Source organism: Tiliqua scincoides, chromosome 3, assembly GCF_035046505.1.
Source record: "Tiliqua scincoides isolate rTilSci1 chromosome 3, rTilSci1.hap2, whole genome shotgun sequence".
In the NCBI taxonomy this organism is placed as follows: domain Eukaryota; kingdom Metazoa; phylum Chordata; class Lepidosauria; order Squamata; family Scincidae; genus Tiliqua; species Tiliqua scincoides.
In genome coordinates, this window is record NC_089823.1 from 112,170,011 (window position 1) to 112,185,119 (window position 15,109).

Below are 15,109 nucleotides of genomic sequence, written 5' to 3' on the forward strand. Positions count from 1 at the left end.
CATGAGCTACTGGCAATGTTTCCTTTTATGTACTATTGTGCAGTCTCCAGGCTGAACACTTTTCAGTACACACAGAAGTTCTTTGGTTCAAGTTGCCATGATTACACTAATTAAGTAACCACATGTACCTCTCCAATGTGAAGACACCAGTACATCAAAATAGTTTATACACTGGCCCTGTCTGGGATGTGAGCCTCCCAGGGACCTGCACAGTCCAGAAAGCAAACATATGGGGTTTACTAAATATACATTACATGTATGTGTATGTTCTGGGTCCCTGGTGGTGCAACAGTCCCCATGAAAACCCCAGAAAATTTCCATAAAATGCTAAGCAAGGTTGTGGTGCAAATCCCCGATTTTCCACTAACTTTTCCACCTGCTTTATCTTCCTTATCACCTAAAGGGGCTCCTGTATTAGATTAGCATCCTGAAGATGTGCTGCATCATTTCAGAGCAGACATTTTTTCTTTGCTGTTGCTGACTTTCCCTTTCTTCTACAATTGACCAGGAACCAAAAAACCTGACTGTGAGTCAGCTCACTGGACTATGTTGCTCACGAACCCCCACAGAACAGAAAGGTCAAGGAGCTTAGGTGACTCTCAGTAACCAATCAAACAGGTAAAATCTAGCCAATGCCAAAAGGTTAGAAAAAGTTGTGTAACAATATTCCCAAATGTACTTTGTTTCTCTTTTATTTCTCTTTTCTTTCTGAAGCTTTTATTCTTTTAATAAACTCTTTTTATCTTACTGTTGTACCTGCTTAGTGTCAGTTCACTTAGGAGTTGCTGGTTACCCTTTCTTTCTAGACCACACACTCTCTGTTATTCTGGAAGAGAGGGTTCCCCAAGATGGCCCCTTTCTGTCTACACTTCCCTTGGTTTTGGGTGGTGGTGGCAGCAACAATTACTGTCCCAGTTTAACCTCAGTACAAAGGGTGAAATGGAGGTTCACAGGGTGACGGTAAAATTGCTAGCCACCGAGTGGTGAGCATCCCCTTCCCTTATACAGGTATGACTAGGTTCTGAACTGTGCTAGAGAGAGGGTTCTCAAACTTTGTTCCCAATTCAACAAAAAGTCATCCAGCATCCTCAAACATAAATTAGTCAAAACAAAGAACTTGATCCTGTTCCTGGCACAAGACAGGAACTATAGTGCAAGCTTTATGGGTGCATGACAAACTGTAAGGCCCATAAAAAGGGATTCCAAGGACTGAAAAGAGATTTGCAATAGATTGGATTGGATGGATGGATGATTCATAACCACTAGCATCCACTGATAGCACACTTCTGTATGTTAAAACACTGAGGAGGGAAAGAAAATCCAAGTTCCTCTTCAGTCCCAATCAGGTTGAAGGAATTTATTTGTGCACACAGCTTACATTTGGAGAACCCTAGCATTAGAATCTAGAGTGAACTGCATGACTTCAGAAAGGTGGAACAAACCTGGACCAGCACAATGGTTCTGGAAATGCAACCTAATCTGAAGAGACACGAAGGCCAATTTATATAAACAGCACAACCAAACATCAATGCATTTTCTTGCCTATATTACTTTAGGCTGCAAATGATGAGTTGCAAGCTTGATTGCTCCCATGTGGAATAAAAAACTCTACCTGCATGCAGAAAAACAACAAAATGTTGAGGAAAAACACTAAGCACGTTCCTTCTCTCTGATAAGCTAACTTTCCACATACAGGATGGTATTTCCCCCTTATAATTGGGGGAACTCTAAGCATACAGGCGTGCCCCTGTATCCGCAGGCATTCCGTTCCAGAACCTCCCATGGTTAAGTAAAACCATGAACCATGTGAAACCATCTGAACACCTCCCCCCACCCTCCAGAGGGTCTTATGAGCCCACCAGGGGCTGCAGGTGTCCACCTGTGGCCTCTGCCAGGCTCCGACTGAGCCTGATAGTAAAGAAAGTGACTTCTGGTTTCTCTGTGTAACTGGAAGACACATTTTTAATGCCTTAGGGAGGCCCGGGGAAGCCTCAGAAGCCTCTGACCCAGGGGCTCCTAATGCTCCTAATGCCTTATAAGGCATTTAAAAATATCCTAACAGCTCCTAATGCCTTATAAGGCATTTAAAAATATCACTTCCAGTTTCACTGAGAAAGTTGCATATGGGAAGTTGCTTTTTTGCTTTTTTTTTTTTTTAACTGCTGGGCTCCGAGGACCCTCCGGAAGCAAGGGAAGCTCTGCTCCCCTTGCCTCCAGAGGGGCGCACGTGGGGGGCCAGATGGATCCGATCCATGGATTTCACGGATATGGGGACCCCCTGTATATATCTTCATCTGCATCTCAAAGTCACATAGTCCAAGAGAAGCATCAACATTTGACTGTGCTGAACTGGCTCCACCAGCTGTTTATGAGGCAAATATTTACAAACCTGAGTGAAGGTCTTGGTGAGCATCAAATAATTCTTGGAATCGTTGCTCTGCTTTAAAAGCCCGAATAGTCCAAAGTCCTTGGAGGGATGATGACAAATGAGAGAACACCGGGCTTCGAGCTGCAAGATAGAGATTTTGGGAATATCATATCTCTGGAATACCATTTGGCTACACTGACCTATAACCCTATTACTAGTTATCTGAATAGATACATGGTATTCTTATTCAATTTTCAACCAGAGAGAGTTTTCCTTCAAGATTGCACCAATCATGTTCTTATTAACAAGCTCTTCTGTTACTCAGAATTATCAAAAGTATGCTACTCAGACCAATATAAGTTCACATAATTCATAAAATTTACATCATCAAAATGCAGAGTTTATGGGGCTTGATGTGAGAATTATATCAGAGAAATCTGGATGGCCTGCAGCTTACTGCATGTACATCTTTCAGTAGAAAAGGGAAAAGCAGAAACAAGGGCTGGCAGAGGTTTCGGAGTTTCCTTGCTTATTTAGCTGTAGGAGACAGAGATTGAGCAGGCCAAGGTTGTGGGCTAGGTGGGAACAAATTGCTGGATATCAGATACCAGATGGAAATACATTTGGAAGGAACTGGAACTATGAGGGTTTGGTCTTTGTTCTTCAGCTGTGCTATGCTGCACAATTATGACTACCTCAATCACAATCGACCTTCATTAGGTATAAAACTTAACAGTTGCCTGAGCAGCTTACACAAGAAGTTGCATTCAAGCAGGTCATCATAACAGAAATAAATGTAGATTATATAGGATTTCCCTCCATTTTACATTTGGTTAAAATATCATATTAAAAATCCGCCATTGGTTTTACTATTTTTCCATTTGTAAGTAGTATCTGTAGTTTCAATTCACATGACAGTCGGAGTGATTGGCAAAAAACAGGTCCAAATGCATAGATCTAGACTTCTTGTAAAGTGGGCACTGGAGCACTGTGTGGGTCAGAGATTCCCTGTATCCCAGCTCACAGGGACATGTCGATAGCTGTTGCATGGTTTTATTAAATTTCAGATCCAGTTCCCGAGAAGGGAACACATTACATCTGGTGAGCGTGAAAACACGACAGAGTAAAGGATTATCTAAAATATATAAAAATCTAGAACACTGGCCAGGAGGGGAAAAAATCTAAAAAAAACAAAGGTGAGTTGGTTTTGTTTGTCTCAGCAAGGAGTCCCTGGTATTCAATATCTCTCAGTCTAGAAATAATGGTCTTTCTAGCCCGCATCAAGGAATCATTACCCACCAGGTTCACCGGTATACCAATCAATCGTAGCTTACTAAAAAGGTGAATATAGCCCGAGTAAGTCCAAGAATCAGAAAGCAAGTCCTGAATCAGTGAGTAATTTCCCCTGTTAAAACAGATACTTAACCAAAAACTAATGAATCTGCACCAGACTATACATTCAAATCTCTGTAGTCTTTCTTCTAAGCAAAGTGCAGTGTAAGCGACACAATGGGGTAAACCAAAAATCTTATAAAGAAAAATTGAGAGTACTCTTTCCATTTCCTTATTAAAAGCGGCAATCCAGATTGGTATCCCATAAAATAATTGGGCCACGACTTTGGCTTTGAAGATATGCAGGGCTGCAGGAATATAGGAATTTCCCCTTGCGTAGAAAAAACGCAAGATACCCTGTAGGGATAATCTAGCAGATTTGAGAGCGACTATGCGCTGCGGAACCCAGGATAAACTATGATGGAAGTTTATGGAAGCCCATAAACTATGGGCTTATCCTGGAAGCCCAGGATAAACTATGATGGAAGCCCAAATATTTAAAGGTTTTGACCTGTTGAATAATCTTGCCGTTGAAGACCCAAGAGCGCTGTTTTCTAATGTTTTTCAAAGACTAAAATTTTTGATTTTGAATTATGACTACCTGATGAGAAACAGTGAAGCAAAGCCTAAAACAACTTCAAGGCCTGTACAAGGCACATCTCCAAGACTACATGTTTCTCATACGGTAACTTTAACCTAGGAAGGCACTGGTTCAACAAATCCTTTAAATACCAATTAGCCATTGTAGTATAGCAAATCTTTTTTTTAATCAGACCTGGGACACCTGAACTGAAATCTTTGCTCAAGCATAACCAACATAACTAGTGTTATAATCAAATATAACCAGCAAGGCATATCAATTTTTTAACTGTGGTTTAGAGACTGGGAAGAAGTCTTGGGATACCTTCACCTTCCTTGTTATATTGACAATGCTAGCCATTGTTAATATTAGCCAGGATTTGCAAACCCATCAAAATCTAGTTTTAAATCCTGGATTCAATCCTAGATTCATACAATGACCCCTAGACTTACAAATGCAAACTGTCTCCTCCCCCTCCTTTCCCCATATCATTCTACTCACAACTATGGTTTAGAAAAGGGGTGTCAAACTCATTTCATACAGAGGGCCAAAGTTAGTGTTCAGGGCTCCTGCTGAGGGCCGGAAGTGATGTCATTAAGCAGCTAATGGCCAGAAGCCAGAACTTGTTCTCATTCAGAAACTCATTAACTGCAAATGACATAAGAGAAAATACACAAATCTTGATCATATTTCAGGATTTGGGAAAGCCCAATTTTCATGTGGGCTGCCGTTTCAGCGGTAACACTTCAGCAGCTGAGAGCCTGAGGGCCGGATAAAAAGCTTCTGGGGGCCGCATCTGGCCCCCGGGCCTTATGTTTGACACCCCTGGTTTAGAAGAAGCTAGGATCAGCCGTGATACCTTAACCTGCCAATCCTGGTTTATTCTAACCACAATTTCAAAATTACAATCTGAACCAAAGATTGACTTTTTATCTATGCCAAAACTGGTTAATGCAAACTAAGATTTCTTATCTTGAGTCAGGATTGGCAGGTTCAGATATCACAACTTATTCTAGTTTCTTCTAAACCACAGATAAAAGCAGAATCATGAAGGGATAGGGAAAGACATGTCCTCAAAACTAGGGGGCATCACACAAAACCAGGACTGAATCCTGGCTTTGCCTGCATCTGAATGGATCAATAACTGAGAGATCAACAGCATTATGTTTGCACTATGCTCCACAGTGGAGTTTTAAATGACTAACACATACTGTCATTGCTTGAACAACAAAAATATGATGATCATGACTTCAAAGACATGAAGACACAGTTTGCAAAGAACAAGGGTAACTAATACAGCCCTGGTATTTCACAGTAATATTTCAACATCCCACTAAATTCTATCCAAATCAAGCCATATTCTATCCAAATCAAGCCATATCAAAAACACATTACTTGTAGACTCCAGACGTTTAATATCTCTTGATGTAGCCAAGAAATACCGACGGAGAAAGATGAAAAGAATGAAAAGTGGAACTAAAGGGATGAGAATCCAAGGAATCACTGCAACCGCTACTGCAACCACGCCACAAATCTGAAGCAAAGTCTGCAACAAGAAAGTCATAAAGAGAGTAATTATTTCTTAAACTGCAAAACCATTTAATAAAAATTTGTAATTTTGTAGTTTTTTTAAAAAGCAAAACACTGAGGAGCTTACAAGTCTTCACCTTCCACTTATGATGTGTTTACAATGAACACATTAAACCAAAATGTTTTCCAAATCATATGTAAACAGAAAATTTTACAAAGCATATATTTTGGCATTTAAGTGTTCATTTGCCACAAATGGTAGTAGCTAAGGTCAATGGATTATTCTCACAACACGTTCCATTTTTTCTACACTAAGAACAGGTATAGTATAGGACAGTGTTTCCCAAACTGTGAGTGGCAACCCACTGATGAAGTGCAAGTCATGACCTTGGCCCTCCTACCCACGCTTACTCTGGTTGGGCTTCAAATAGGAGCCATTCTAGAAACTAAATGGGAGCCATTCTAGAAGCCAAATGACTCAACAGGGTGGTGGGGAGGCCTGGGTCACGACAGGCCAGCAACCCACTAGTGGCCTCTGTGGGTCTCAGAATGACCCACAGAAGCTTTGGAAAACCACTTCTGGTTTTCAGAACGCCACTTCCAGTTTACTTCTGGAAACTGGAAGTGGCTTTCCAAGGCTTCTGTGGGCTATTCTGAGGCCTTCAGAGGCCAGTAGAGTGGGTTGTTGGCCTGATGTGACTCAGAAGAGGACTCCCCACCACCCGGTAAGTCATTCCCATGTTACGAACCAACAAGGATTCCATGGCTCCCCTGGCTTGTTTCTCCCCGGCTTGTGGCTCCCTGGGGAGTCACGGCTCACACTTTGGGAACCACAGCCGTGAGGTAAATATTATTATCCCTATATTGCAGCTCATGAGTTGAAACCGAGATGGAATGGGTTGCATGAGGCCACTTAATGAGTTTGTAGTTATGGTGAGATTTGAACTGGGGTAATCCAGATTTGTAGTTCACTTTCTTACTCACTGCTATATTACTTATGAGGCTGTTGCAAGGATTAATTACATCAAGATAATACATGTGAAGACCACGGCAGAAACGCGCTGTACAAATGCCCATTATCATCAATCATCTCACTGGGTGGATAATCTAAATGGGCTAGATGATTTTAGGCAAGCCATCCACCCTCAGCTTATCATCCCCCCATCTGTAATTTGAGGATATTACCCGTCTTAAAACGTTCTTACAGAAGTTGTGGTGAAGTACTTTGAACAATAAAAAACTATATAAAGAGTTTTAGAAGTCTGCAGTTAAAGAACCAAATGGGATAATTTATGTCAATAACCTTCACTCTTTCCTCCATGACTTGCTGGTCCTCATTGTCTCAGTAGGCTTGTCAAGTCACAATGCTGCAGTGTAAGTAGAAGCCACAAGCAACAAAATTCTGTCTATGTCAAGACATGGGACTTACCAATCATGTGTGCTACTGGTCCCTTGGCCCATTGTCTCAAGTCCTCTAGATCTTCCTTTGCATGCCCACAGTGCCAGCCTCTCAAGCCTTATCTGAGGTTTTGCCTCCATTATACTTTCTCAGAGGTTTCTCTTCACCTCTTTGCTGCCCCATCACAGCTTCAAGACTTTGCAACTCAGGCCATTACATAGGGCCAGCCCAATCACGAGGCTTTCTGAGAAGGCAGCCCTAGGCAGCAGATTGGAAGAAGCTCCCATTTCTATCCAACCACTCACCTCCACTTCCTCCTCCTCAGACTGGAAAAGGAAGAGTGGGATGGAGCCAAAGTGACAGAAAGGAGGAGGAGTTCTTCTCAATACTCCAGTTCACCACTCTCCTCTCCCCTATACGTTCTCTTCTCCTTTGTCCTCCTCTTCTTTTTCTAATTCAGGAAGCAAAGGCTAACATAACACCAGGTAAGGGGAGGGCAGAATCTTGCACATTGTCTCATGCACTGGGAGGTCTTAGACTGGCCCTGCCAGTAGCTACTTGGTAAATTACCCCATCCCTTGGTGAAATTTTCTTCACCAGCATGAAGACTTCCCTTATATCCGATGCACACCTGAAGAAAATGACTATGGAGATTTTCGGAGGAAAAGTTTATAAAACAAAAGTGTCCTTTTAAAAAGTGGGGGGGGGGGAAGACCAGGCTTGGGATTCTAACCAAGATAAGCTGTAGCATTTAGAAGCAAGTGCTTCAAAGGGAAAGTAACACCATTAATGTGGAAGCGCATACAACGAAAGTCTTTCCAGGATAAGACAAAAAAGAGGTGGTGAAAAACTGCTAGGGTTACTAAAGTGGAAGCCTGACCCTATTTTTGAAAGGAATTTCAGGTAAGATTGCACCACCTTATTATCAAAGTTTACGATAGGGTGGATCACTCTAATGTGCATGTATCTTGGAAAACGAGACTTGCATACAAATGAATTCTTAATGAAGTAGTCCCAAAGGCAGACACAGGAATGTGCCAAGCATTTAAAAAAAAAAGAAAAAAAGATCCAATTTCCTGATTTCCCAACAGCTCTTTAACCTGATTGAACAGCATCCTTGGAAAACAGATGGAAGCTTCTTGCGGTGCTGCAGTTAACAAGGCCCGGGAAGCTGAAGGGCTGTCTTAAAATAGTTTTTCCAAAACAGAATAATGTCCTCTCCTTTCACCATGAATTTCACCTAAATCAAACCTGAGGCAAATCTTGAAGGTTGTGTCAGGCAAAATGAGTACAGGAATTTCAAGCGGTACAAAATAATAAATCTCAACAAGTTTTGAAAATCAACTCTCCATATCTATGAAAGCTTTCCTGCCTGGCCCTCTGGAAAATTTTTGAGCTGTAAACCACTTTGGGCGCCATGTTTAGTATCTGGAGAAAAGAGGTATATTATAGCCCAATCCTATACTTCCTGGCACCTGTTGGAGCAGAAAGGCCAAAGCAGCTACCACTGTATCCAACAGGTTCTGGGAGACTGCCAGGAGTCTCTGCTGGTTCCAACTTTTGTCCCTCTGAGATGCTGAATTTTGTCCCATACGCCTGAGGAAAGCCCCAAACCTGGCAATGGGTCTCCTTGCATGTATGTCAGCTGGTAGACAGATAGATAGACACTCCCCATGAGAGTCCCAACAAGTGTTATTTACAGGACTGCTCAGAACATGAACATCTGCACCCCTTCACTATCCTCAAGAAAACCCTACATCATTTCCCATTCAATATGTTATCTTCATGGCTGGCAAAGCAATCTTTGCTGCTATCAGTGCTACTCCTGAATTGACTAGAGGGTTTGTCTCTCAGCCAGTCTTAACACTTTTAAAACTCAAGAAAAGCACTGGAAATAGTTCTTAAATCCATACAAGATGTACACATAAAACTAGAAGCAAATTTTAAAGAGGTTTTTTTTTTTAAACCAGAGATAATGTTCCCAGATTTGTTGAGCTCATTTATGCATATTTATGCTGCAAGTTGCATAAATAAGGGTAAACATACCCTGGCAATTCAAATTATGCTTAAAGATTTTTTCCCCCCTGTTGAATCAGAAAGTGAAATCTTCAGCCTCTTTTTTTGCCAAGCAGAAAAAACCTTTGTTTGTAAGTACATAAGTCATATCTATGATATATCAGTAGTTTAAGGCAATCTAGAAGATTTATACTTATCACCATTTAGAACAGGATTGTTACACTCTATGACTGACAGGAGAATTAAAAGATTTGTAGCAGCCGAGAAGGTGTTACAAATGTTAATGACCTTGCTTGATCTTTTCTCCCTCTTCTGATTCCCCCCTCCCCGTTCAGGAAACTGCTTTACAATGGAGGCAAGATATATATATATTTTTTAAATTGCTTTGATAGGATACATTTTTCTTATGCACTCCTTAGTAAAAGGAAAATTAGAATACAGGTAAAACAGCATTGAGCAAAAGGCAGAATAGCAGAGAATACAGAGGTCTTTCTGAAGTCTTTGTTAAATGCAAATAGACAACATACTAGGTTGAGGCAAAAGACTAGGCAAAGTAGTTGAAGCAGAACCGCAGTATGCTGAAGAATAAAGTTGTATATACTGCACTGTAAATGCACAGAAGTCTTCATGCTTTGGTGTTGCTTCATGCTTTCATGCTTCAACATGACAACCCCACCACCACCTGTATCTTAGAACACAGGATGCACTGCACAAAGTATACAGTAGAGTAAACTAATTTAAAATGAAGGACTGATGGGGAACACACAGACAGGACTGAATACTTTTCCACTTGCTATTTTTGCTCCTGAAAATACCTCAGCTAGCTAAATGGCTTCACAGACTCAAACCCAGCCCTAGACTTTGACTTGGTGAAGTGAGTCAGTGTGGACTACTGTACTGATTGTAGGCTTGGGCAGCCACCAAGTCTAACCACTGGTAGGAGCTATTTTTCACTCTTACTTGCTCAAATATCGTAATTCACTCCTGATAGTACGGAAAAAACTATCAGGAGATTATCTATTGCTTGGCTGAGGCTTCAGCATTTGAGATGGCAGCAAAGTTGTTTAGGAAAATACAATTTGAGACAGAGGAGTCCTATACTGTTTGGTCTGAAATTTTCATGAATTGCCATGAACTTACTACATATGCTAGTCTGTGCTTCCATTTAATTGATGTCACTATTAGCTCTGGCTAATAGTCATTGGCAACTAAATGAAAACTTCATGGTTCAGGTATTATATATCTAAGTATCAGATGCTAGGGTCCAACAACAGGAGAAGGATGCTGCTGTCATGCCTTGCTTGTCAGCTGCCTGGAAGTATGTCGCTGGCCACTGTTGGAAAGTGGATGTAAGATTAGATGCATCTGATCCAATCTAGCAGGGCCCAAATGTTTTACCTTGTAGTGTTGCCTTTTTTTTATTTAAAACTAAGAGAAATGCTTTATTCAGAAGCCTGCCAAAGGACCATCAAGGACAGGGATGTCAAACATAAGACCTGTGGGCTAGATACGGCCCATGGAAGCTCATAATCTGGTGCTGCTTCAGCTCAGGCTCTGGAGGGAGAAACAGAAGGAGAGAAGGTAAGGAACGATATGGGGAAGAGACAGATCACAAGGAGTGAGAGAGGGAGATACTGCTGAGGTACTGGAGGGCCCAATTATCATAAGGGACACCCTTTCAGCAGCAGCACTTCTCTGAGAAGTGATGCCTCACCAGCCAAGTCTCAGTTGCTGGGCTGTATAATGATGCTTCAGCAGAAGTGACACAGTTGAAAGTTCAGTCTGCGTGATAATTGGGCTCTCCCAGCATGATAATTGGGTTTTGAAAAGTTTGCATATTTTTTCTTCTGCCCTTGACAATTAATAAACTTCTATGTGAGACTAAAGTGTTTTTCTGGCTATCATCTGCTTAATGACATTACTTCCTGCTCAATGATGTCACCCCTGATATAGGAGATACTGTGTGGATTTATAAAGAGCTCATTGTGATTTGGATCCAGATCTCTCAAGTTTCCCATCTCAGCTGTGGTTTCAACAGGCTGCTTCGGACAGAGAGTATGAATTACTACACAGAATTACTTCTGAAGTAATCCTATAACCCAGATCAAAAATTGTACTGGAATCTACCTAATTTATCCCTAGTAAAATTATTCTGGAGGAACAGACATGAATCCAGAATCTTGCTCATAAACTGGACTCAGAAAATGCACATGAATAATTGCTTCCAAAGCAACTTGTCTACATCCACAAGGTCATTGGAGTACTCAAAAATACACACCCACAAATGTCATTCTATTAACATTGTATATCCTATATGGGAAATTGGCTCTCTGTTAAAGGTTTTCATCTGCGGTGACCTCACAGGATGGTGGGTGTGAGGATGACTAAGGTAAAAATTGAAAAGCACTTTGCTCTTCAATGCCTGGAGGAAAACAATGTAATGTGTAATAAAATCAGCAGCATAATACAACAACACAGGGAGAGACAGCCTGGCTGCCTGGGTGAGGACAATGGGAGGTGTCATTTGCCCTCAGCGATGCCATCACATAGCTTACTTACTGCCTGGCATCATTTCTTCATCATGCTCACTATATGATCTCTGATTAGCCGAAATCATATAATGAAGAAGCCCCTTCAAGAAAAAAGTGGGGGCACCAGTGCAGCAAGCAACTGGGAAGACTATGGTTATGAACACTTGTGAAAAGTGCACAAAGGAGAAGAGCATTTCCGGCCCCATGAATCTCCCCCCAAGTATTACACTCCTCTAGGCCCAAACCTATCCAACTTTCCAGTGCCGATGCAGCTGCAATGCAGCCCCAAGGTAACAAACATTCTCTTACCTTGAGGATGCCTCTGTGACTGCCCCACCCCATCGCAGGATGCAGCGGACAGCCTGTTGGAACGACTGCATCAATGCTGAAAAGCTGGATTGAATTGGGCCCTGTGTCCGCTTCACTAAGCAACAAATACAGAAGAAGATTCTGAAATGTCCAAACAATGAAGGAAAATAATCCTTTCTACATTTGGGGGGAGGGGTGACAACCTTATTGATTTACATCATTATTCATAAGACTGGGGTAGATAAATGTCCATGTAACATAGTGTAAAAATATAATGTTTTGAATCAACTATACTTACAAATACATGTAAGTTGAATGAAGATAACTAGCTTTCTATACAACAGTTGTAGCAGAAATACATGCCCAGAGGAGGATTTAAAAATGCTTAAAAATACTACTCGGCAAAGGGAAAAAAAAAAAAAGATACATACAACACTTGGTGACTTCCCACATTACTCAGGAGCAAACCAGGAATGCACACCCAACAAACGCCACAGTCAACTCCCTCTCCACAATGAAAGTACCTGTGTGGTGCATATATGCTGTATTCATGTCTTGGGAGTTTTAGGTGAACACCTATAAAACAATGTGTGAAGGGACCCAACTGAAAACTCCATACCATCAACCCCTCCTGTTCTTTTTTTTATCATCCTGCTCATATCCTATCCAGCCAACCTTACCCCATTTCTCAGGGGCTGAAGCCATGAACACACAGTCCCAAGAGGGGTATGCAACACAGGAAGACAGACAATACAAAAGAGAGCTACTACTGGCAGTATATAAACAGCTCTGCATCTTCTTACTGGGGCTAGAAAAGGTCCCTGCCTAAACCTCTGGAGAAATTCTGCTAGTCGGTGTAAACAATACCAAGCTCGATAGACCCAGCAGATTTGCTAGGTTTGACCCAACAGAAGGCAACTCCCAATATACTAGCCAATCTGAAAGGAGATCCACAGAAGACCAAAAGGACAACATTTCATGAACCTAAGCTAGAGAGATTTTCTGCCACTTATTCATTGTGTCCTCAAACCCAAATCTCCCTAACGCTAAATGGTGACCCGGGGGGGGGGGGTGAGAGAATGTTCAAGTAATTGGCAAAGCATTTTTACTCTCCCGTTAGGGGACTCCTGATCTCTTCCCAATGGATAAAAGAAACAAAAATATATTGTATCAAACCATGGAATTAATTAATATTGACACTTTTCAATTTATTAAATTATCTGGGATTGACCCATACTTCTACGTTTACTTCAAATATTCCTGCAGAAAGGGGAGAGTGTAACACAAAATGGCACTTGGGAGTCTCAGAATGACAATATGTCATTGTGAAGCGAAGAGATGCTGGAATGCCTTCTAACACACTTTCCCTGACATTTCCACACAATAAAATATAAGGGTCAGTGGTACTGAAACAAACAGAGGCAGTTCCACTCATTTGCACTCATGAAAGCAAGTGACCCAAGCTATTATCACAGTCTTAGGCCCTTTTTGTTCTTAATATCCAGATGCAGCAGCCTTTTTTATTTTCAAGAAATGACTGTGGCCACCTCGCTCGCATTTTCCTTTTCTTCAGCATTTTCACTTCATAAAGCTGCAGTCAATGTGTTTTTGTGTGCGGTGAGAAGGGAGTGACATTTCCAGCGGTGGTCTGGTCCACAGCCTACATTGGTGGCTCAAGTAGTCTCAGGATTAGGCCTTTGTGTGCGATGAAAGGATATGAAAAGTCAGTTATTTAAACTCAGTCAAGCTGTTGATTTTGGGGAGAAAAAAGGGGTTTTCAATTCAGCTTGCTTCAATAAATCACTGGCCTTTTTTTTTCACAAGGGCAGCTGCAGATAGCACACAATGTTCCCCCAGAAACAAAGCAAAACCTGAGGTGGGCTGCTGCTTCTTTCTTTTTTAAATACAACATTGGGAGAAAAAACAGAAATGAAAGTTTGCAGATAAAAAGTTCAAATTTCCTACCAATTAAACTATTAATTCCTCTGGTTTAGAAAGCTCTTACATGATAAAGGAATCTGCATCCTGTATTACTAAAACAAAACAATATAAAAATTTAATTTATTTCTTATCAATATGCAATAAAAAAGGAAAATGATTTAAGAGGTGGAGGAACGGAAAGACTCAGAATAAAACAGGAGGCATAACTTACAAGCCTATACTTTTCAAAATGATTAACTATTGGCAGTACCTCCCAGTTCTTTTTGCCCACTACAGCTAACAGCCAAATCCTATGCCCAGGCAGCACAGTTCTTGCACGCATTACCTAAGCAACAGTTGTTGTGCAAGTACTGTAAAACACTTAACGATGGCCCAGCATTAGTTGCTACTGGCGCTAAAGCTGGCATGGGCAAGCGCTGGCCTCTCATGCTGGCAGGAAAGGGACCACCCGACAGGGTAAGTGCACTGTGGTGCCAGCAGCTGGGATAGAATTGGATTGCCCATCTAGTGCACATAATATGAAACAACATGATATCCTTCGCCACTACCCTGACACCCCATCCTTTCTACCGTTGTCTCCCTTCTACCTATTCCAGATTACAAACTTCTCAAGGTAGGACCATGTCTTCTGTTGCATTATGCAGGCTGGCTAGGGATAGGACAGAACACAGCCAGGATGGTCCAGTGGTTTGGGAGTTAGACCTGGATGAACCAGGTTCAAATCTCTGCTCAACCAGGGAGCTTCTTAGATGACCTTTGACCAGTCTCACCATCTTTTAGCCTTACCTACCTCACAGGGTTGTTGTGAGGATAAAAGGAAGGGAGAAACTATGTACACCACCCTGCGCTCCTTGGAGGAAGGGCAGTATAAAACTGAAAAAAATTGTTTCGAGCTGTCAGCAACCTAAATGTTCTACCTGATTGCAAACTAACAGCCCAAACCTAAGCATGTTTACTTAGAAGCATGTACCACTCAATTCAGTGGAATTTACTCTGAAAAAAATGCAATCCTGTGCATATTTTCCTGAAAGCGAGATCCATTACATACAGTGAACTTTACTGCGGAGAAAACATTTTTAGGATTGCAGTGAACATGAACGCTT

The 15,109-nt window shown here is 41.5% G+C and overlaps 1 protein-coding gene across 1 annotated transcript in view; it reads right to left on the reverse strand.

Annotated features, from left to right (window-relative positions):
- Positions 1-15,109, reverse strand: part of ABCC4 (ATP binding cassette subfamily C member 4 (PEL blood group)) — a 191,298-nt gene that overhangs the window by 59,376 nt on the left and 116,813 nt on the right. The window contains exons 21-22 of the mRNA XM_066621149.1: positions 5,676-5,826; positions 2,390-2,509 (exon numbers count right to left, since the gene is read on the reverse strand). Of these exons, the coding sequence (XP_066477246.1) occupies positions 2,390-2,509; positions 5,676-5,826 (271 nt within the window). The remainder of the gene's footprint in view (positions 1-2,389; positions 2,510-5,675; positions 5,827-15,109) is intronic.